Genomic DNA, 22,817 nt, shown 5'->3' on the forward strand with positions numbered 1-22,817 from the left:
CTCCAGTCTCTCTTACACAGCACTGGATCACACCTCCTAACTCACCTTAGGTGGGGTGGCTTGCAGCTCCTAGCAAGCTTTTAAATGAAAACAGAATAACTCTTGCTCGAGCTCATTCTTGTATTCTTTTTATGGGACAGGAATTACCTGCCAGCAGATTGCTTCTGCAAGAGAGCTCAGGAGATCTCAGATGAACGTGCCTCAGGTCAGGCAGCTTTGTTCACGGCTGGAGAGCCTTCCCTGGAGTAGCTCTGTGCATGCTCGTGACTCCAGCTACCCTTCCCATGCTGAATATGGCACCATGGGCTTGAATGGGTTCAAGTTATTCTTTTGAGAAAGACAGCTTATCTTCTTGAACAGAAGTTAGGCTCGACAATGCTTCCCCATTAGCAAAGCGGAGGGAGGTTGACGGGCGTGCTTCTCCAGCATCGGGAGCCACACCTCGGGCTGGTGGCCATCCTGAGAGCTCTGGGGTCTTTCAGAAGGATTTCCCCCTTAGAGCCGTCCTGAGAGCCTCCCAGCGCAGCCCTGGAGCTTCTCAGAAGGATTTCCTCCTCAGAGCCGTCCTTCCCGCCCTGCAGGTGGAGTTGAATCGCTAAGAGAACACAGGGAAAGGGAAGGGCAGAACGTAAAGGCTTATATTTCCTCTTCAGAGACGCAGCTTGCATATTCCGGCCCAACTGTCCACTTCACCACCAAAAAACAACAGAAGTAAAGAGAAGTAGCTTTGTGCTTTATCATTTCAGCTGTGCTTCTTGTCAAAGGCGAACAGATAAAGGCAATAAACGACGGCATTTGAACAGAGTTGCCATGAACCAAAATGAGGGGGAAACTTACTCTTTAATGAGGGTGGTTTTTTGTTCATATGTACCTTAACCGGTCTGAATGTCACTGATAGTGTGCATTTTTAAGTCTCTGAGGCAGGCAAAACTGATTTCAGATTTCCGATTTGTTTAGTGAAACAGAACTCTGTGGATATTTTTTATAAACTCCCTAATAACTTTTATTCAGAGCACAGCTGGTCACACGTGGCTGTCAGCTCCATGTGATGAAGCACTTCTTAGTTCCTCAGAGGATCTTAGCTTCACTGGAAATGCCTTAGTAAAAACTTTCTGTGTGGGGAAGAATTCTTTTCGTTTTCTGGGTCTAAATTTCTTCTTAGGGCTTTAACATTAGTCTCTTAAGGTAACAGTGCATTCTGTAAACAAGTGTAAAATCTCATGGTTTATGTTTGATGGGGTGGCCATTCTAAAGTTCCTACTACTTCTAGGATCAACAAGCACATTGTGAAATTTACAAAGTTTTAAGGACAGGGCCTGAGAGGCAAAGATTAGCCCTGATTTAGGGAAGGAGAGGAGGCACTAGAAAAGCTGTTGCGTGAAACGGTTAAGAGTTTAGCCGGGCTCTGCGCCAGGTTTGAAGCACTTGCTGTCTTAGCCACCCTGGGAGATGTGCGTCCCCCAGAGGGACAAACCCCAACCCCGAGTCTTCTCACAGTCTCTTAGTTGTCAATATCCCCTTCTAAGGGGCTTCCCTGGTGGCTCAGTGGTAAAGAATCCATCTGCCAATGCAGGAAACTCAGGTTCCATCCCTGGGTCTGGAAGATCCCCTGGAGGAGGAAACGGCAGCCCACTCCAGTGTTCTTGTTTGGGAGAATCCTGTGGACAGAGGAGCCTGGTGGGCCACAGTCATGAGGTCACAGAGTCGGACCTGAGTTGGTGAGTCAACAGCAATAATGCTCCCCTTTTAAGGCACGTTCTCTCCTCCTGTTTCCGGAACAAAAGTCACCCTTTCTCAACTTAGAAGGGCTGCAGCCTTGCACATCCTTTTATTTTTCTGTCTTTTCTTTTTCTCCATGACAGCTTCCAGATGACACATCTCTACTGCTTGGGAGGATTTTTTTTTTTATCCTAAAAGCAGATAGAGAGGTGTACTAAAAGAAAATGTCTGCAATTCTTTGTCTTTGAGGTTTAATTTGAAGTCCTTCTACCACTAAGGACACTTCCAACTTGCCCTCGCTGCCTGGGTGGCGTCTTCCCTGTGTGTGTGTGTGTGTCTCAGTCGTGTATGACTCTTTGTGACTCCATGGACTGTAGCTTATACCTTTGGTGGGATCCGTGTGCCCTGAAGCTTCTGTGTTCCATGGGTTCCTCTATCCTGAAACTGACTGGATAATATTAATGAGACCAGAAATTGTAAAATATATGGAGTGTCCCTGTTGTTAATACATATTGATTCCTGGGTGACTGTGCAAGACACTGATAATTTCCAGGTAAATTTTCCCTGCTCTCAATAAATGTTAAGTCTAGTGATGAAGACTAGCCTATGCAATGAACAAGAATCTGCAAGCTCATCTATGAGTACCTGTGTACACACGGTCACCAGGTGTAGAGGAAATTGTTCAGTTAAGGTGACTGCATAAAACCAGTTGAATGTAAGATTAACACAGAGACTCTGTTGTGAAAGAACTCTTCGAACAGCTAGAAAGGTGGAATTTTGGAAAATAAATGGAGGAAGTAGAATTCTCAAGTGCTGGGTTAACAATAGTTAAAACTCAGTCTTGTAAATAAACAAATACCATGGCTTATTAATTAATTTTAATTAAATATTCCTAATAATTTTTAGAGCACAGAACCGAGAAGCAAAACTCGAGCCTGAAGTTTTCCTTCTTGGTTCTGTGCTCTAAATGTTTGAAAAATGATAAAATCTAACTGGGAAGTAAGGTAAATAATACTGTTTCATTAACTATCAGATTAAGCCTATTAATGCTTTACATCTTGGACAAATTTCATAATTTTTCTGGTAGAATGCTATCATTATAAAATAGGGATAATAATCATCCTATTTTATAATAATCATAGTGCAATAAAAATAAGATCATCTCATCTCAAGTAAAAGTTCGCATGGGGGCCTCCCAGATGGCTGTAGTGGTAAGGAACCCGCCTGCCAATGCAGGATACGTAAGAGACGCAGGTTCGATTCCTGGGTCAGGAAGATCCCCTGGAAGAGGGCATGGCAACCCACTCCAGTATTCTTGCCTGGAGAATCCTCATGGACAGAGGAACCTGGCAGACTACAGTCCATGGGGTCGCAAAGAGTCAGACACAACTGAAGCGACCTAGCATGCATGTGCACAAACACACACACACACAGAAACATGAATAGTATATGACAGCATGTGGACAAAGCGTAGGCTTCAGAAGAGGTGGACCCATATTTACATGGTGGTAGTGTGTGAATTCCCAAGTCCTTGCTGTCTCATCTGCAACCCTAGGGTAACATGACCCATTCTGCAAGACAGAGTCTGAGTAACGTGTCTGTGGTGACTGACGCATGCCTGAGCCCTGTGATCCAGCCGTTTCCTTTACAAAGAAGTTCCCGCCCAGGTGGTAAGGGAGTGTGCAGGAGGCGATGCCCCCAGCAGTGTTTGCGATGGTGTAGACTAGGAGGCCATTGGGTGCCTGTCCCTGAGGAGTGGATACACCAAATGCGGTGAAAACATAAAAGCACAATTACCCAGAAGTAACAGGTTATATTTTCAGAGTAACATGGATGAATCTTTTTAAAAAATATTCATTTATCTGGCTGCACAGGTCTTAGTTCAAGCACATGGGATCTTTCATTTGCTACAGGCAAGCTCTTAGTTGAGGCATAAGGGGTCTAGTTCCCTGACCATATTTCAAACTTGCCTGCTGACTGCACTGGGAGCTTGGAGTCTTAGCCACTGGAATACCAAGGAAATCCCCACAGATGAATCTAAAAAAAATAACACTGAGTAAAAAATCAACATAAGCTCATTTATGAAAATAAAAAAATGCATATATAAAGAAATCAATATTATACATGAATGCATAAATAGAAGAACATGCTTTTAAACAAATTTTGTCTTCTATAGGAATGGAGGAGAAAGGGGATCTGTTGGGTTGAAGGTAATAAGCCAAGGAGAGTATGACTTCTGTAGTCCAATGATGGCTCATACTAAGAGCGGAGAGATGTGATTACCTCAATTTTTTATGCTTATGAATAAAAAAGCAGACACAAACACACGAAACGTTTAACGAAAGGAAGGTGCCTGTACACGATAAGGGCTTCCCTGGGGGCTCAGTGGTAAAGAAATGGCCTACGAGTGTAGGAGGTGCAGGTCCAACCCCTGGTCCAGGAAAGTTCCCTGGAGCAGAAAATGGTAACCCACTCCAGTATTCTTGCCTGGGAAATCCCATGGAGGGAGGAGCCTGGTGGGCTGCAGTCCATGGAGTTACAAATGGTCGGACACAACTTAGCAACTGAACAACAGCAAAAGCAGCACAGTAAGTACTGATAGTGTATTCCAAACTCTTCCTAGGTGTTCCAGTAACTGTTGGGCTACAGCAACTATGCTATGTAGGCAGGTTGTTTAATAATGAAAATAAGACAAAGATTTAAGAAGCATAAACTCATATTTGCTTATAAATCAGAAACTGCATCCCAGAACCTGGTGTTAGCCAGAAAGCCTTATGAAGCGTGTCTGGCTTGGACATGCTTCATTATGGAATGTGCTTTCGTTATTGAAATGCTATTAAAATAACTAAGCAAAGAGCTTCCAGAGATACTGTTATTATCAGGCATGTTACAGAGAGCTGTACTGAAATTAACTTGTGGAACAGCATCTTGTTAAAGGCACATACCAGTATTTTCATTAGGTAAGATCAGCCAAACCTTTGAGTTACAGCTTTAAAAAACTGGGAAGAGCAGAGAAGGGTGTGGTCCAGGCTCGGTGTAACATAACTGCCAGACCCCATGAAACCAAGCTGGGTGGTCTGATGATTGGAACACGCAGCTTCTATTCCTTAGTGATTATTTTAGGACAAAGAGTTTCGATGACAGGGATGTGTGGCCATCTTTTTAACCACATAAATGTCATGGGCCATTATTTTGAAAGTCCATGAGTGACACACTTGCCTTCAGCTTCTCTCTGCCTGATTAATGCTAAGCCGTGCGCTCTCCTCCCCGTCCCACTTCTGAGGCTTTGGCCCTTGGCTCTGTTTGGCTCCCAGTGTGTGAAGTGCTGTGTTAGTGAGAAGCTCTATACGATGCCTAAATCAGCAACCAGAGAATGCACTTCCAGAGAGCTCAGCTCAGGTGGGCATGGGTGGGAAACAGGGTAAGTTAGTAACTAAAATAAATACACACAGGTGCAGATGCAGCTCGGCCACCTGTCTCAATAGCCTAGAGAATATAAACCTAGACTAGGATTCTAAAAGAGGGGACAGCTATAATCTAGAATAGGGGTCCCCAATCTCCAGACCTAATGCCTGGTGATCTGAGGTGGAGCTGATATAATAATAATCAAAATAAAGTGCACAATAAATGTGCTTGAATCATCCTGAAACCGCCCCCCACCCTGGTCTGTGGAAAAATTGTCCTCCATGAAACCAGTCCCTGGCATTAGCCAGAATGCCAGCTGCCAAAAAGGTTGGGAACCACTGATCTAGAAGATGAGACAAAGGAGAATGATATCGCTCCAGCTCCCTGGGGGCTAATGAGAAAAGCTGCAGAAAAGCATGCACGTGAGGCCAGTGGTCTAACTGGTCCAGGTGGACAAGGGTGTGTAAAGCAACTCCTAAAGAGAGTTGAGATGCCTCTAGCTGCAAGAAACAGAAGACTCAACTAAGATGGCTTGAACAAAGTTATTGTCTCACAGGACAAAAAAAGTCCCAAGGTAGGGCAGATCCAGGTGGGTTAGTGCATCTGCTCAAAGGTGAGTCATCAGAGACTCGGATTCTTTCCATCATGCTCTCTACACCCGGGCCTGGTTACAAAATAGCTGCAGCATCAGCGGCCACGTGAAGGCAAAACAGCCCTAAAACAAAGAAGAGGATTGGTTTCCTTCTGAGAGTCTCTTTTATCAGAAGGAATTTTCCAGAAGTCTTGCAGCAAAGTCTGCTGTCTTACTGGCAAGGTTTGCCACTCCTTCCGATTTTTAAGATTTTATTCATTTACTTCTGCCCCCCCCCAACTTTATTGAGGGATGATTGACAAGAATAACTGTATATATTTAACATATAGTGATGGGTCTTCCCTGGTGGTGCCAGCGGTGAAGAGCCTGCCTGCCAGTGCAGGAGAGGCAAGAGATGTGAGTTCAATCCCTGGGTCAGGAAGATGCCCTGGAGAAGGGAATGGCAACCTACTCAGTATTCTTGCCTGGAGAATCCATGGACAGAGGAGCCTGGTGGGCTACAGTCCATAGCATTGCAAAGAGTCAGGCAGGACTGAAGTAACTTAGCACACATGCATGCACGCTTGCACCTCACAGAGTTAAACCTTTCTTTGGTGTATGATGAACAAGCTTAACATCTATTCTCAGTAACTTTTGAGCACACAGTATAATGTTATTCACCATTGTCACCGTGCTGTACATTAGATCTTATGCTTATAAGCAAAAGTTTTTACCAGTTAGGGATTCCCTGGTGGCTCAGATGGTAAAGAATCTGCCTGCAATACAGGAGATGTGGGTTTGATCCCTGGATAGGGAAGATGCCCTGGAGAAGGAAATGGCAACTCACTCCAATACTGTTGCCTGGAGAATCCCATGGACGGAGGAGCTAGTCCTTGGGGTCGCAAAGAGTCAGACACGACTGAGCGACTTACACCTCCAGGTTTTTTTTTCACTGATGTGGGATACAGAAGCCTCAGTTGGCTTAAACCAATCACGGCTTATTCTTGACTAGTGGGAAGCCTTTTCTGAAGGACAGTCTACATGAAAACTGCACCTTGAAATCCATCTCTCAGCACAGAATAGGGGAACGGAAGGGAAGGACCGAACAGCAGGCAATTAACATTTTTTAAAAATGTGCTATGTGGGGAGAATTTGAAGGTGTCCGAAAGAGGGGAGACATGCTTGCTGGAGTGATTGTGGGTGAGAGTTTCATTGGTGGCTGTTAGAGCAGCTTGGGAAAGGGAGGGCAGGAGACCCCTGAGAAGAGAATCGAAGTCAGGAGACCGAGAGTGAGAGCTCCCAAAGCCGACATGAGCTCCGAGCAGGCAGCCTGGAGCCCTGACTCCGTGAGCCCTCGGGTTCCCTCTGATCTCTCCTCAGTGGGGTGTGCAAGGCCTCCGGGCCATTTCTGCCATTCTCCGGCCCTACCAGCCACCACCTTTGGCTTCCTTTGTTGCAAATTTCTCTTTCAGGATTTTGAGTCCCTGCTTGTGTTTTGCCTTCTGTCAGTAATGATCTTCCTTTATATGTGTACCTGGGTGACTTGTTTCATTCTTCAAGGGGGAGTAGGACATCACCTCCTCCAGGAAGTCTTTCCTGTGACTCTTGGGTTAGTTCTGTCCCCCCTGAGCTTCCTCAGTATTCTGTGTACATCTGTGTATCATAGATATTTAGTGAATTTGTCAGGACTGGTGCTGGAATAAAGCATAAAAAGCAAACTCCTTGCTTTAATGGAGATTGTACTCTAGCGAGAAGGTCAGGCAATAGATACATATATATATATAGTACATATATGTGTTTTATTTATATAAACAAACATAAACATTGCTTATATTTACATAAAGTCATGTATATATAATGCATAAAACACACACATTTATAATATATGTGGTAAATATATTAAAACATGCAGTACAAGGCTGAGACGGGAGTGCTTCCCTGGTGACTCAGTGGTAAAGAATCTACCTGCAATGCAGGACATGCTGGTTAGATCCTTGGTTTGGGAAGATCCCCTGGAGAAGAAAATGGCAACCCACTACAGTATTGCTGCCTGGAGAACCCCATGGACAGAAGAGCCTGGCGGGCTGCAGTTCATGGAGTTGCAAAGAGTCAGATGTGACTGAGCAACTAAACTAGAGCAATATGGAAGGCAAAGATTTGTATCCCCATGTGTTACTGTGTCCAGAGGTTGAGAATGTGAGAAAAATCCTTAAAAAGAGACTGAGGTGGCCTCAAGGGCGTTGGTCGAGGAGCTGGTGATGTGGCAAGAGAGAAGGATGGCCAGGAAGTTAAAGGAAGGAAGTGTTTGCTGGCAGTGGAGGGCCCTAGAAAGTGACACGTTCCTGAGGGCAGGAGTGATGCTCGATTGTTTCTGCACTTGACGGTGCTCAGTAGATGTTTGTGGGGTCCAGTAAAAACATTCTTCCTTCCTGATGTGCCGCTGTCCTTAGAGAACACTCGTTTCCAGCATCTTTTCCTTCCTCTCAATTTTTCCTCCTCCTTTCCTCCATTTTTCCTGATGTCATGCGGGGCTGAGGGCTTTGGCCACCTTCAGATGGCATGACCTATTTGCTAGGATCCCCTTACTTTTGTGGAGGAGACAAGAAATAAGGTTCACCAAGGAGATGAAATGTGCAGAGAACATTATCCGAGTTTGCCCCACTGTCTCTCATCTTGCTTGTGCAGGGTGACAGGATGGAGACTGTGAAGACGGGAGCTGGCTGGGAAGGATCTAAGGATCTCTTTTGGCTGGGCTGTGTAGCTCAAGGACTTTGTACACATTCCAGGATGAGGAGAGTCCCTAAAGTGTGGAAAATAAGAGCCAAGGGATCTAGTTTCTTCTGTGCTTTTGCTCCAGAAAAATTAGCTGTCACTTTTAAATGTACACAAACGATAGCGAGAGAGCTTTGAAATACTGGTTGAAGAGAACAGTAAATCTTCTCTTCATGAGAATAAAGAACTACTGTGAAGGCCCTCCCCCACCTAGCGTTTATTAGCTCCTTAGACAGTGTGACAGCAGGCTGTAACTCCTCATGAAGCAGTGGGCTCAGACGCTTCCGTTTACGGAAGGTCATAACTGAATGCTCGATATTATCTTTGCCTCCAGGTAAGTCTGAGATATTTTTTTTCCCTTCCATTCTCAGGTAGGGCTTTGCTGAAAATGGATTCCCTCAGCACAGCAAACGTTGAATTTTGTCTGGATGTGTTCAAGGAGCTGAACTATAACCACGCAGGAGACAATGTCTTCTTCTCCCTGCTGAGTCTTCTTTATGCTCTTAGTATGATCCTCCTGGGAGCCAGAGGGACCAGTGCAGAGCCGATGGAGAAGGTACTGGGCACAGCAGGAGTCCCAGGTGGCCTGGGGTCTTCCTCAGAATGACTTACACTCTATACCCAGAAAACGCTGCCATCCTGTGAAAGAACCACACGTGGGCAAAGCACATTTCTTATGACTAATAGCTTAGATAATGCTATACATTATAATGCAAATAACACAATGCATGCCATGCTCAATCTCTTTCTTGCCATCAGCGCTTTCACACATAAATGACTGAAATTTACTTTCATAGTTTATCTTTACAGTGGTTTAAACATGCCAGAGAACACATATATGGTATGATTCTTGCCCTCTACAGTTTCAATTTACAATAAAATGAGTCTCTATCAGAAACTAACATAGTGTTGTAGAATAATTATATTCCAAATGAAAAAATAAAGGAGTTAAAAAAAATGACCAAATTCAGTAAAAAAAAAAAAAAAAGACTGTTTAAAAGTTATCCAGTTTTTTACAGTGCTCATTTATGCATTTGAAGTTCATACCAGCCCTGTGTGTTAGGGGTAGGAATTGTTATCCCCATTTTACAGATGGGGAAACGGAGACTAACCTGAGACGAGGGAAGAACGGGTGACATAGGCTGATATGCAGTGGTTTCCCACCATACATACGTACACATACATTCACACATGTGTATACATATGTATGTATATATGGCTTCCCAGGTGGCACTAACGGTAAAGATCGCCTGCCAAGGCAGGAGATGGAAGAGATGCAGATTCAATCTCTGGGAGAGAAGATCCCCTGGAGGAGGAAATGGTACCCCACTCCAGTATTCTTGCCTGGAAAATTCCATGGACAGAGGAGATTTTTTTTTTTGCTGTGAAAAGTCTAGAAGGATATCACTTAATAACTCCCAGGGTATTTGCACATCTTATTATTGTTTGTCCTTTATTCCATATTTTGATGCACTTTTAGGATTTTCTTGCATTTAAATAAATAATTTAGCGGGAAACCATGCAGCATTTGCACAGCCCCGGAGGAGCTGTCAGTGCCTGCCTGGAGACAGTGGCAGAGGGGCTGAAGAGTCTGTGAGCCAGAGCTCAGGGCCTGGCGCCAGACAGGCAATGCCGGGTCGGGGCCAAGTGGATTAACCTCATGAACTCAATTTCCCTAACAGAAAATGAGGATAATAGTATCTACTTTAAAAGTTGTCGGGAGGATTAAGTAAGATATGCAAAGGCTTAGTTCAGGATTTGGATATAACATCATTAAACATTAGTTCTTACTAGGTCTTTATCTCAAGTGGAAAACCTTGTAGCTGTCAGCCTCTGTAGACTGTGTGTTCCTTTTGATGCCAGTCTATCTCATTTGTTTTCTAGGTGCTTCACTTTAATCATATTGTAGAACCATCAGGACCAGCGTTCAAGGCCTTGGCTAAGATATGATAATATCTCTGCTGAGCTGTCAAATGCTCTTTGATAAAGAGCACCAAGAAATAATATAGTCCAGGCATTGAGTGGCAGAGCACTTTATTGATTAATAAGCACGCGAGTGATGAATCCTCGATTTCCTCCTTTAATCCTCCTGAGGGTGACTGGCCAATAGGATTAATGCAATGGTAGTGACAACCACAGTAAAGCCCCCAGATTTTATCATCTGATTTTTGTCATCCTCATTCAGCTTTCTGTTCTCTTATGAACTGTGCCCCACGGTGAGTCTGCCAGGCTCTTCTATGTAGGGTCAGGTCTTCAGTCCAATGAGGGGACTGAGAAAGAACCTGATGCTTTACCTTTTAAATCTATAGCAGGAAAACAGGGCCTGATGCCACCCAACCCACGTGCTCCAGGACTGCGGTCTCTGTTCTTTCTAATAAAAGGATGCCTTTTGACATCAAAACTAGATAGAACTGCCACATGGAAACATATGTATGCTTGATTGTGATTGAGGAAAGACACACATGCCTAGAGCCACAGAGTACTTGCTTCATGGAACCCTTATTGTTAGGAGATTGGAGCCCATAGTTCGGGAACATTCACTTTGGGCAATAGAGGCATAAACCCTGCTGCTGCTGCTGCTAAGTCGCTTCAGTCGTGTCCGACTCTGTGCAACCCCATAGATGGCAGCCCACCAGGCTCCCCCGTCCCTACAGTTCCCATGAACTCAGGTGCATCAAGTTGAAGAGGAGGAGACGGGAGAGGGGAGGAGGGGGTGAGATGTATGGAGAGAGTAACATGGAAACTTACATGACCGTATGCAAAATAGATAGCCAACGGGAATTTGCTGTATGTCCCAGGGAACTCAAACAGGGACTCTGCACCAACCTCGAGGGTGGGATGGGGAGGGAAGCAGAGGGAGGTTCAGGAGGGAGGGGATATATGTGTACTGTGGCGGATTCATGCTGAGGTCTGACAGAAAACAGCAAAAGTCAGCAAAGCAACTATCCTTCAAATAAAAAAAAAAAACATGCTTAAGTGAATTGCTTCTGTGATGGACAGATGGGTGTGTCAGGTCAGTTCAATAAAGAGCTCAGTATTTGATTAAATGATCACATAGAAAATGGAGACATTGAAAGGAGCATGAGAGAGAGAGAAGGAAAGTGATTCTTTAGGCGCAAAGGCAACAATCACACTTGGATCATCGCTCTGAAAATCCCCACTAGGATCTCTTCATTAAAATGTCCAGTTTTGGGTTAAACCACGAGAGCTGACAAGTCCTTGTGTGTTTGCGGTAGTTTACAATTCTGCACATGGTCTGTAGCCAAAGTCCCAGAGTGCCGAGATTATTGTGGGAGAGGAAACCTGGAGAAGGAGAAGGCTTTCCATTGCCAACTCTTGCTTTGTTCATACTCACTGCCCTTCTATTCAGAGGCAAACGTCCTGCTCTCTGGTTATTGCTTTCACATTATTTATACTCTCTAATGGCAAGAAATCAAGCAATTTAATACTCCCTTCTTTATTTACTGGTGCTTCAGTGCAACCAAGCTGGAAGGATTCACTCAGACTTAGGAGTCTTTTTCTCCCAGATCAATAGGCCAGACTCTAACTATACCCTCAGCATCGCCAACAGACTCTACGGGACAAATGCGATGGCACTCCATGAGGTAAGTCCCTCTGGAACAGTTGTCAACAGCTTTCTTGGCATCCTCTGAATTTCACATTATAAAATAAAATGAAGGATAAGAAGTGTCACATGATATTCATCTTCAAGAGATTACATTTGAGCGGAAATAGAGTCTCAGTGAAATGGTTTTTACCAAACTCCTATTTAAGGTTGTGAAATGTCACATAACTTCCTGCAAATCGCCAGTGTTGCCCAAGAGTAAGGTCATGGATGAAACACAAAACAAATTTGGTAATAATTATCCCTTATGAGCCAGAAAGAAAACAAAACATATTTCTCATCTCTCTTTTAAAGGTCCTTAATGGCAGAATATTGAGAGTTAATGGAAAGTACACTGGGCTGGGAGCCAAGAGAGCTGTTCCCATTGAGGCATGACTTTGGACAAATATCTTTCACCTGTAAAATGAGAGGATTAGCCTACGTTCTTTCTAGTTCCCAAATTCTAACACGAATGATGCCATTTTCCAATGGCATTAACATATACAGTTTTACTGAGTGTTTATTATGTGCCAGTCATTCTACTCAATCTCATGTATTCCTTACATAGTCCTGTAAGATGTAGCTATAAAATTGTTATCAGTTCTACAATCATGAAGCAGATTCTATAAAGGCCACAGACATAAAGTGACAAAGCCTAGATTTGACCTCTATCTAAACTCATCTTCTTGTATATTAAATACTACATTCTTCTGCAATGATTGAGGTGAAATCCTAGATTCAGTGACACAGCTTTGGTTTGACCAGTATGACTTAGATGTCAATCAACCCTGAATATTCACTGGAAGGACTGAAGCTGAAACTCCAATACTTTGGCCACCTGATGAGAAGAGCCGACTCATTGGAAAAGACCCTGATGCTGGGAAAGATTGAAGGCAGGAGGGGAAGACAGAGGATGAGATTGTTGGATGGCGTCACTGACTCAATGGACATGAGTTTGGGTAAATTCTGGGAGATGGTGAAGGACAGGGAGGCCTGCTGCTGCAGTCCATGGGGGTCACAAAGAGCTGGACATGACTGAGCAACTGGGCAATGACAACTTAAATGTCAGCTGGGTGAAGCGAAATGCAGCCTTGAATTTCTAATGTTCTTCCCTAGCCTGGTGGTGCAGGCTACGTCTTATACTCAACAAGATTTGGATTGTCAGAGTTTTTGCAACTTAGTGTGGCGCATCTTGGTATCATAGATATTTCAGAGGTATTTCCTTCTATAGCCCTAGAAGCGTAAAGAATGTTTATGGACAGGACCTGAAGTAAGGGGATTAACAACTATAGGCCCCTCTCTCATTCTTTTGTCTTCCTCAAAGCTGTCATGATCTGGGTGTAATTGTAAATAGATGTTGACTTGAGACAATGATGATTACATCTGACATGAGAAGCTGACTTGAGAAACTCCCCATTAGTTTCATTAGGTTGTCTCGGTCTCTGTCAGAAGATACTGATATCCCAGGATTCTGTCTGGAGAAACTCCCACCGCATGGGCTGTGAGCAGTCACGTAAGCATGTTCCAGCCACAGCTGGACGCAGCTCAGGGCACGAACTGGGTCTAGGGCCAGATTTTACTCTCAGTTAAGCTTTCCCTGGATTCAGGCACAAAAGAATCCAGTTAAGCAGTAACTTTCCTTACACTATTTTTTTGGTGTTATGCAACTATCCTTTCTTTTACAGCAATACTTACACTGTTCTGAGAAATTGTATCAAGCCAGGCTGCAAACTGTTGATTTTGAACGGTCTGCAGAAGAAACAAGGAAAACCATCAATGCTTGGGTTGAAAGTAAAACTGCTGGTGAGGATAAGTCAACCACGTGTCTCCAAACTTTATTCGAGCTGTGTTGATAAACTTGCTGAGTTAACGTTAAGAAGGAAGCTAGATGTACTTGTTTAGATTAGTGTCTGGCCTCAGTTTGGGGCTCTGTGCCTAGAATAATGCCTGGCACATGAAAGTTTTGTAAAAATTTTGAGCGTAGATTGATTAGTGTTGTCTGTCATTACAGATCCACATGCTGTGTATTTGTTTAGACTGTTATCGTTATTTTGTCATTAATTTGTGTATTTATTTATCCATTCATTTGTGTGTATATATATATATATATACACATATGTATATATATAATCAAATGATGTTCATCATTGTTATTACGTGCTAGGTATTATGTTTGGCCCAAAAGTTCAATAAAAATGAAAGCTCTCATCAAGCTTAGAGTCTGATATTTCATATACCCCTGTTTCATATTGTATGATAGATTATATTCCAAAAAAATGCTATAAATTGCAACACTCCAAAATGCTCCAAGAAGGCTTGGTGTTGCATCTTGATCAATATATTTACAGCAAGACATTCTTGGTATAGTTTTATAAATCCTGATTTTTCAGATACATTTTTATTTCAAATGTTGGCATATATGCTTGTGATACACGAAGGTTAGCATACTGAAAGGACCAGTGTGTCTTTGGAATATGTAACATATTTGCAATTGGTAAGGTACTGGTAACTATAAAGCCTGATAGATATGAAAAGTAAGCCACAGGAGATGATTCCTTGGTGGCTCAGATGGTAAAGAATCTGCCTGCAATGCAGGGGACTCAAGTTTGATCCCTGGGTCAGAAAGATCCCCTGGAGAAGGAAATGGCAACCCACTCCGTATTCTTGCCTGAAAAATCCCGTGGACAGAGGAGCCTGGCGGGCTACAGTGCAGGGGGTCACAAAGATTGGGGCGCGACTGAGCGACTGACACACTATGGGAGATGATTATAGAATTTTTTAAAAAGCAGTTATATGTATAAGAAAGCATAGGATATGACTAGTTACAAGACAGGTTGATTCATACCTAACATACTTGGTATTCCTTGAATGCCAGCTTCTGATTAGATATAACAAAGCTTTCAATATTCTTTGAAATAAACTTCATTTGACAAGAACATGCTTTATGGCCACAGATGAGGGAATTCTTCTGGGATCTCAAATCTATAATTAGCCTTAACATAGGCTCCAAATTTCTTGTAACTCTTCAACTCTCTACTATCAATAAGTTCAAATCCAAATATATTATTTATTCTTTTTTTTGTTGTTGTTGTTACAAGGAAAAGTCACTAACCTCTTTGGAAAAGGCACGATTGAGCCCTCCTGTGTCATGGTCTTGGTGAATGCCATATAATTCAAAGGACAATGGCAGAATAAATTTCAGGAACGAGAAACATTTAAAACCCCTTTTCAGTTAAGTAAGGTGAGTATTTTATTTTCAGGTGGATGATCAATTTCGGAGAATGCCATATCCATTAAAGACAATTTAGAAAGTTTCAGTGAAAATACTGGTTCTAGGCTCTGTGTTTCCATGGATTTTGTTTCTGTTGCTCCCGTGAAGTGATGGTAACCTTTCTCAATGGGGTGATCAGGAACAGAAGAAAGTTCGTCCTTTTCTTACTGTTCTTCTGGGGGTCTACATTCTTCCCAGACATGCTTTCTCTAGTAAATAGTTTCTCTAGAAACACAGCAAAGTTAGTTGTACTATTTTTCTCCCAGAAAGTCTCTAATCAGATCCAAAAAAAGGAGATGACCCTATAATCTCATTTTCCCACGTAAATCACTTTATCTAGAGACCTTGTCTTTGTTTTGGGGAAACATATATGTTATCATTTTTATTAGTATGTATATTATCTGAACACAAACATTTTAAAATTAAAAAAACGTATAACCTTTGCAAAGTAGTGTCATACAGGGTGTATTCTGTCATTTCTGTTTTACCCACGCCTTTCTGGTGCTAATGCGGTTACCCTTGTTATTCTGAAAGGAAAATCAGTATGTGTACCTGTACACACACGCATGTAACTGTACCATCTAATTACAACTTTTTGTTTTAAACATAGGGTAAAAGTGTGACTGTGGAGATGATGCACCAGACTGGGAAGTTTAAACTGGCCCTCATCGAGGAACCACAGATGCAGGTTTTGGAGCTGCCCTGTGTCAACAGCACACTCGGTGTGATCATTCTGCTTCCAGTGGGCACGGCTGACATAGACCAGGTGAGAATGTGCGGTGAAGATGCGGGCGTGTGTGCACGCACACGATGTGTGTTTATGAAGACGCGGTGTGTGTGCACGCACACGATGTGTGTTTAATGCTAATGTGCGGTGAAGACGTGGGTGTGTGTGCACCCACACGATGTGTGTTTAATGCTAATGTGCAGTGAAGACGTGGGTGTGTGTGCACGCACACGATGTGTGTTTATGAAGACGCGGTGTGTGTGTGCACGCACATGATGTGTGTTTATGAAGACGCGGTGTGTGTGCACATGCACACGATGTGTGTTTATGAAGACGCATGTGTGTGTGTGCACGCACATGATGTGAGTTTATGAAGACGCGGTGTGTGTGCGCACGCACATGATGTGAGTTTATGAAGACGCGGTGTGTGTGCACATGCACACGATGTGTGTTTATGAAGACGCATGTGTGTGTGCACACGCACATGATGTGTGTTTATGAAGACGCGGTGTGTGTGCACACGCACATGATGTGTGTTTATGAAGACACAGTGTGTGTGCACACGCACAAGATGTGTGTTTAATGCTAATGTACGGTGAAGACACGGTGTGTGTGCGCACGCACACGATGTGTGTTTATGAAGACGTGGGCGTGTGTGTGCATGCACACGATGTGTGTTTATGAAGACGCGGTGTGTGTGCGCACGCACACGATGTGTGTTTATGAAGACGCGGTGTGTGTGCGCACGCACACGATGTGTGTTTATGAAGACGTGGTGTGTGCGCGCACGCACACGATGTGTGTTTATGAAGAGCGGGTGGGTGGCACGGCACACGATGGTATGTTATGAAGACGCGTGTGTGTGCGCACGCACACGATGTGTGTTTATTGAAGACGTGGGGTGTGTGTCATGCACACGATGGTGTGTTACTGAAGACGCGGTGTGTGTGCGCACGCACACGATGTGTGTTTATGAAGACGCGGTGTGTGTGCATGCACACGATGTGTGTTTAATGCTAATGTGAGGTGAAGATGTGGGTGTGTGTGCACACGCACACGATGAGTGTTTAATGCTAATGTGCAGTGAAGACACAGTGTGTGTGCACACACACACGATGTGTGTTTATGAAGGCGCGGTGTGTGTGTGCACACACACGATGTGTGTTTATGAAGGCGCGGTGTGTGTGCACGCACACGATGTGTGTTTCGTGACCATAGTGTTGCCCTCACTGATTCTTTCAGGTTCAACAGTTCTGCCAGGTGCTGTGAGAGCAAAGGACGGACATCCTGAAGTCCCTGTATTTAGGGAGAACAATCTATTCTTCCTTTAAAAAAGGGGCATCTGGAGGCAGAAGTGCCTGTGGTACCAGTTCACACACACATGCAGATGCACACACACACACACACTCACACACTGGTCATTGGACGTTTGGGAAACCCCTTTCTATAGCGGGCTTCCCTTGTGGCTCAGACAGTAAAGAATCTGCCTGCAGTGTGGGAGACCTGGGTTTGATCCCTAGGTTGGGAAAGTAGGGAAGTCTTCTGGACATCCCTGGGCTGGGATGTGTGCTCTGCAGCTCTAGGAAGAGCATCACAGTCCGGGCTGTAAGAACACGTGTGGCAGAGGTGTGGCCACTGCAGGGGGACCTCAGTTCTCTGGAGGTCTGTGGGCTTCAGTGAAAGATACCTGGAGGCATTGAGCACTTGGAAGAAGTTTAGAAGTGGTCTTTTTTACCTTTGGGCTGTGCCGTGAAGTATGTGGGTTTTTATTCTCCAACTAGAATCAGACCCGTGCCCCCTGAATTGGAAGGGTGGAGTTTTAAACACTGGACTGCCAGGGACATCCCAGAAGTGGTTTTTATAAAATTGTGATTCATGTATTTAATTATTCATTTATTCATACACCAAACATTGAGTGTCCACAGCATGCTGAAAACTCTGCTGTGTTCTGGAAACACAGACGAATCTGTGGTTACAACACAGAGTTGAATGTGTAAGGAGCGCTGTGACAGACCCTGCAGAAAAGGAAGAACAGAGTCCAAATTTGAGTGAGGAAATCAGGAAGGCATCCTAGTAGAGCAATCTCGATGCCAGCCTCACTGGATAAGTAGGAGATGAAGAGGAACAAAGGCAGTGCCTGTTGCTCCAGCCAGAGAAAGGGACACGTGCCAATGCCTTGGAAGTATGAGGCAGCGAGGGGGGTCTGACATGAAGTCGTGGTGACGTGGATCAGGGCAGAGAAGCACAGAGGGCAAGGAGGCTTAGGAATCAAACCACCTTCATTTTATGCCTGAGTTTATACTGTCAGGATGGGGAAAAATGTGACAAAAAAGTTTTCAACTCTTGTAATAGATTGATGGGGTTTGACATACTGGTTTGGAGCTGCAGGGAGGTCTGAACAGAGAGTTTCAAATGACCAAGGGTAGAATTTGAAGGGCTTCAGAAACTCTTGAAACTGGATGTAGGGTGAGAGGTCTGAGTTTTGAGACTGCTTGGGGGGCAATCGGAGCATAGACCCAGGAACTGAATTGCTGGGTGAAGGCAGAGGACATCCAGGGTTCAGAAGCTTCTGGCACAATGAGGGCAGGACATGCGATTAGAGCGGCAAAACCAGCTCATAAAGGAGACGTGACTCATGTTTCAGATGTGCGCGCCCAGAAGAGATGGTTGAATTCATCCAGGAAATGGGGCACAAGGACTTCACGGCAATACAGGGAGTTTAAGAGATGCCTCCCTGCTGAGGAAATGAGGCAAAAGAGTGTAGGATACACATCGACAAGTTTAATCATGAAGCATCAGTGAGAAGTAGACAGGAGAAGAGGGGAGGTGTGGCTGCACATGAGGTTTTTGTTTTTTCAGACAGGACTTGAGTACATTTTAAAGGTAGAGAAGAAATTGATGTTGAATTGTTGATGCCAAGAATCAGAAAGCAAATAGCATTGAACATTCAGGGTGTGTGTTCAGCTCCTGTGGTCTCCACCCGTGTTTTGTCTCTTAGGTAGAAAAGCAGCTGAACTCAAAGACCTTTCAGGAATGGACCAGCCCGCCCAACATGGTGGAGAGGGACGTGGAAGTGCATCTCCTGAGATTCAAACTGGAGATCAAGTACGAGCTCAATTCCCTGTTAGAGTCCCTCGGGATGACAGACATCTTCAGCCAGGTCAAAGCAGATCTTTCTGGAATATCACCAGTCAAGGGCCTCTTTGTATCAAAGATCATCCACAAGTCCTACGTGGAGGTCAACAAGGAGGGCACGGAGGCAGCTGCGGCCACTGGCGACATCCTGGTAGTAAAAAGACTTCCCATCCGAGCTCAGTTCGTGGTGAACCACCCCTTCCTGTTCTTCATCAAGCACTTTCACACCAACACAATTCTCCTCTGTGGCAAGCTGGCCTCTCCCTGAGCAGAGTGGGTGGAGCAAGGCTCAGGGTCACAGGGGAGGGCAGTGACCAACCGCGACTAAAAGTGGGTCCCACCTTACCCTGCTCCGTGCCTCAGTTTGCGCCTCTGAGAAATGGGTCTGGGACATCTCCTAGCTTATCTCATGAGTTGGTGAAGCCTCAGATGATGGTCATCATGGAAGAAGCTATAGCTACAGACAAGCCTCTGTCTCTCATCTTTGGGGCCTCGTTTAAGTGTTGTCTGGGTGATATGATCCAGTCAGTGGGAAACAGTTTAGAAGATTAGATTTTCTTGACTTGTTTGTATCAGTGAGCTCTTGGTTAAGTGGCCGCTTTACCTTTGGAAGAACAATGTAAAGGCTTCAACTTTGGCTGGATCTTAAAATCTGTTATTTTCCTTGTATATGTAAATATAACATCATGAATTCTGTATTGACTATAATAAATACATGAAATGCCTTAAATTCTTGGAGGATTTTTAGTACTCTGCAGCAACTCAATACATATGAGAAAAGACTGGATAAGTGGAAGTCCGATTCAGTGCACATTTTAGTAGAATCTTTGGCTAAATCTTTTTAGGCTCTAAATTGAATCAGATTTTTCTTTCCCTCCCTCCCTCCCTCCCTCCATCCATCCTTCTCTCTCTTTCTCAATAGTGTTTAGTTGTTTACTCACTAAGTTGTGTCCAACTCTTTTGCTACTCATGGACTGTAGCCCTCCAGGCTCCTCTGCCCATGGGATTTTCCAGGCAAGAATACTGGAGTGGGTATTTCCTTCTCCAGGAAAGGTATTGCCATTTTCTTCTCTAGGGGTTCTTCTCAACCCAGGGATAGAACCGGTATCTTATGCATTGGCAGGTGGATTCTTTACTGCTAAGCCACCAGGAAGCCCTCAATATTCACAATAATGCAATGAGAAAAATTCACAACAGAAAAAAACAGACATCAATCAGAATATTTTATTAGAAAAATTTCTTAAGGACTTCCCTAGTAGTCCAGTGGTTATGATTCAGAGCTTCCACTCAAGGGGCATGGGGTTTGATCCCTGGTCAGGAAACTAAGACGCTACATGCTATTCAGTTCAGTTCAGTCAGTTCAGTTGCTCAGTCATGTCCGCCTCTTTGCAACCCCATGAATCGCAGCACGCCAGGCCTCCCCGTCCATCACCAACTCCCGGAGTTCATGCAGACTCACATCCATTGAGTCAGTGATGCCATCCACCATCTCATCCTCTGTCGTCCCCTTCTCCTCCTGCCCCCAATCCCTCCCAGCATCAGTCTTTTCCAATGAGTCAACTCTTCGCATCAGGTGGCCAAAGTACTGGAGTGTCAGCTTCAGCATCATTCCTTCCAAAGAAATCCCAGGGCTGATCTCCTTTAGAATGGACTGGTTGGATCTCCTTGCAGTCCAAGGGACTCTCAAGAGTCTTCTCCAACACCATAGCTCAAAGGCATCAATTCTTCGGCGCTCAGCTTTCTTCACAGTCCAACTCTCACATCCTTTTTTAAAAAGAAATCCTCCTTAATTTCTATTTGTGGTAACATGAAGTGATGATCAGATAATAGTGTTCATAATACATTCACTGCCTTCTCAGTGTCATCTTGACGAATGCTTCCTTCCAGAACTCTCTCAGAGGGCTGAACACAAGAGTCCCTCAAATCCCCCTTCTCTTACACTGTCTTAGAACAGTCAGTTCCAAGACCACCATTGATTCCCTCCTGCAGTGATGGGCCACCATCTTACTATTGCCAGTGCTGGCGGACAAGGATGGATTTTCAACTTCCCTAATGATGCTAAGTTAAATACACAGGGTGACAATATACAGCCTTGACATACTCCTTTTCCTATTTGGAACCAGTCTGTTGTTCCATGTCCAGTTCTAACTGTTGCTTCCTGATCTGCATACAAATTTCTCAAGAGGCAGATCAGGTGGTCTGGTATTCCCATCTCTTTCAGAATTTTCCACAGTTTATTGTGATCCATACAGTCAAAGGCTTTGGCATAGTCAATAAAGCAGAAATAGATGTTTTTCTGGAACTCCCTTGCTTTTTCCATGATCCACACAAGCTGGAATCAAGATTGCCGGGAGAAATATCAATAACCTCAGACATACAGATGACACCACCCTTATGGCAGAAAGTGAAAAGGAACTCAAAAGCCTCTTGATGAAGGTGAAAGTGGAGAGTGAAAAAATTGACTTAAAGCTCAACATTCAGAAAACGAAGATAATGGCATCTGGTCCCATCACTTCATGGGAAATAGATGGGAAACAGTGGAAACAGTGTCAGACTTTATTTTTGGGGGCTCCAAAATCGCTGCAGATGGTGATTGCAGCCATGAAATTAAAAGACGCTTACTCCTTGGAAGGAAAGTTATGACCAATCTAGATAGCATATTCAAGAGCAGAGACATTACTTTGCCAACAAAGGTCCATCTAGTCAAGGCTATGGTTTTTCCTGTGGTCATGTATGGATGTGAGAGTTGGACTGTGAAGAAGGCTGAGCACCGAAGAATTGATGCTTTTGAACTGTGGTGTTGGAGAAGACTCTTGAGAGTCCCTTGGACTGCAAGGAGATCCAACCAGTCCATTCTAAAGGAGATCAGCCCTGGGATTTCTTTGGAAGGAATGATGCTAAAGCTGAAACTCCAGTACTTTGGCCACCTGATGCGAAGAGTTGACTCATTTGAAAAGACTCTGATGCTGGGAGGGATTGGGGGCAAGAGGAGAAGGGGACAACAGAGGATGAGATGGCTGGATGGCATCACTGACTCAATGGACGTGAGTCTGCATGAACTCCGGGAGTTGGTGATGGACAGGGAGGCCTGGCGTGCTGCGATTCATGGGGTCGGAAAGAGTCGGACATGACTGAGTGACTGATCTGATCTGATCTGATCTGAATGATGCTAAAGCTGAAACTCCAGTACTTTGGCCACCTGATGTGAAGAGTTGACTCACTGGAAAAGACTCTGATGCTGGGAGGGATTGGGGGCAGGAGGAAAAGGGGATGACAGAGGATGAGATGGCTGGATGGCATCACCAACTCGATGGATGTGAGTCTGAGTGAACTCCAGGAGTTGGTGATGGACGGGGAGGCCTGGCGTGCTGCAATTCATGGGGTCGCAAGGAGTCGGACACGACTGAGCCACTGAACTGAACTGAACTGAATTGGGACCCTGAAGGATGCATGCATGCTTAGTCATGTCTGACTCTTTCTGACACCCTATACAGTAGCCACCATGCTCCTCTGTCCATGGGATTTTTAGACAAGAATACTGGAGTGGATTGACAGTTCCTTCTCCAGGTAACTTCCAGACCCAGGGATTGAACCTGGTTTCCTGTGCTGCGGG

At 44.3% G+C, this 22,817-nt stretch overlaps 1 protein-coding gene across 1 annotated transcript; it reads left to right on the top strand.

Moving 5' to 3' along the window:
* The first annotated feature begins 1,484 nt into the window (after window positions 1–1,484).
* SERPINB11 (serpin family B member 11) lies at window positions 1,485–19,934 on the top strand. The gene is given in 7 exon segments (XM_059881121.1): window positions 1,485–1,718; window positions 8,839–9,065; window positions 11,914–12,072; window positions 13,757–13,874; window positions 15,170–15,312; window positions 15,953–16,108; window positions 19,068–19,934. Coding segments are annotated over 6 exon segments (1,191 nt in total). The 5' UTR covers window positions 1,485–1,718; window positions 8,839–8,855; the 3' UTR covers window positions 19,473–19,934.
* The last annotated feature ends 2,883 nt before the right edge of the window (window positions 19,935–22,817 follow it).

The sequence above is a fragment of the Bos taurus genome, chromosome 24 (assembly GCF_002263795.3).
Source record: "Bos taurus isolate L1 Dominette 01449 registration number 42190680 breed Hereford chromosome 24, ARS-UCD2.0, whole genome shotgun sequence".
In the NCBI taxonomy this organism is placed as follows: Eukaryota; Metazoa; Chordata; class Mammalia; order Artiodactyla; family Bovidae; genus Bos; species Bos taurus.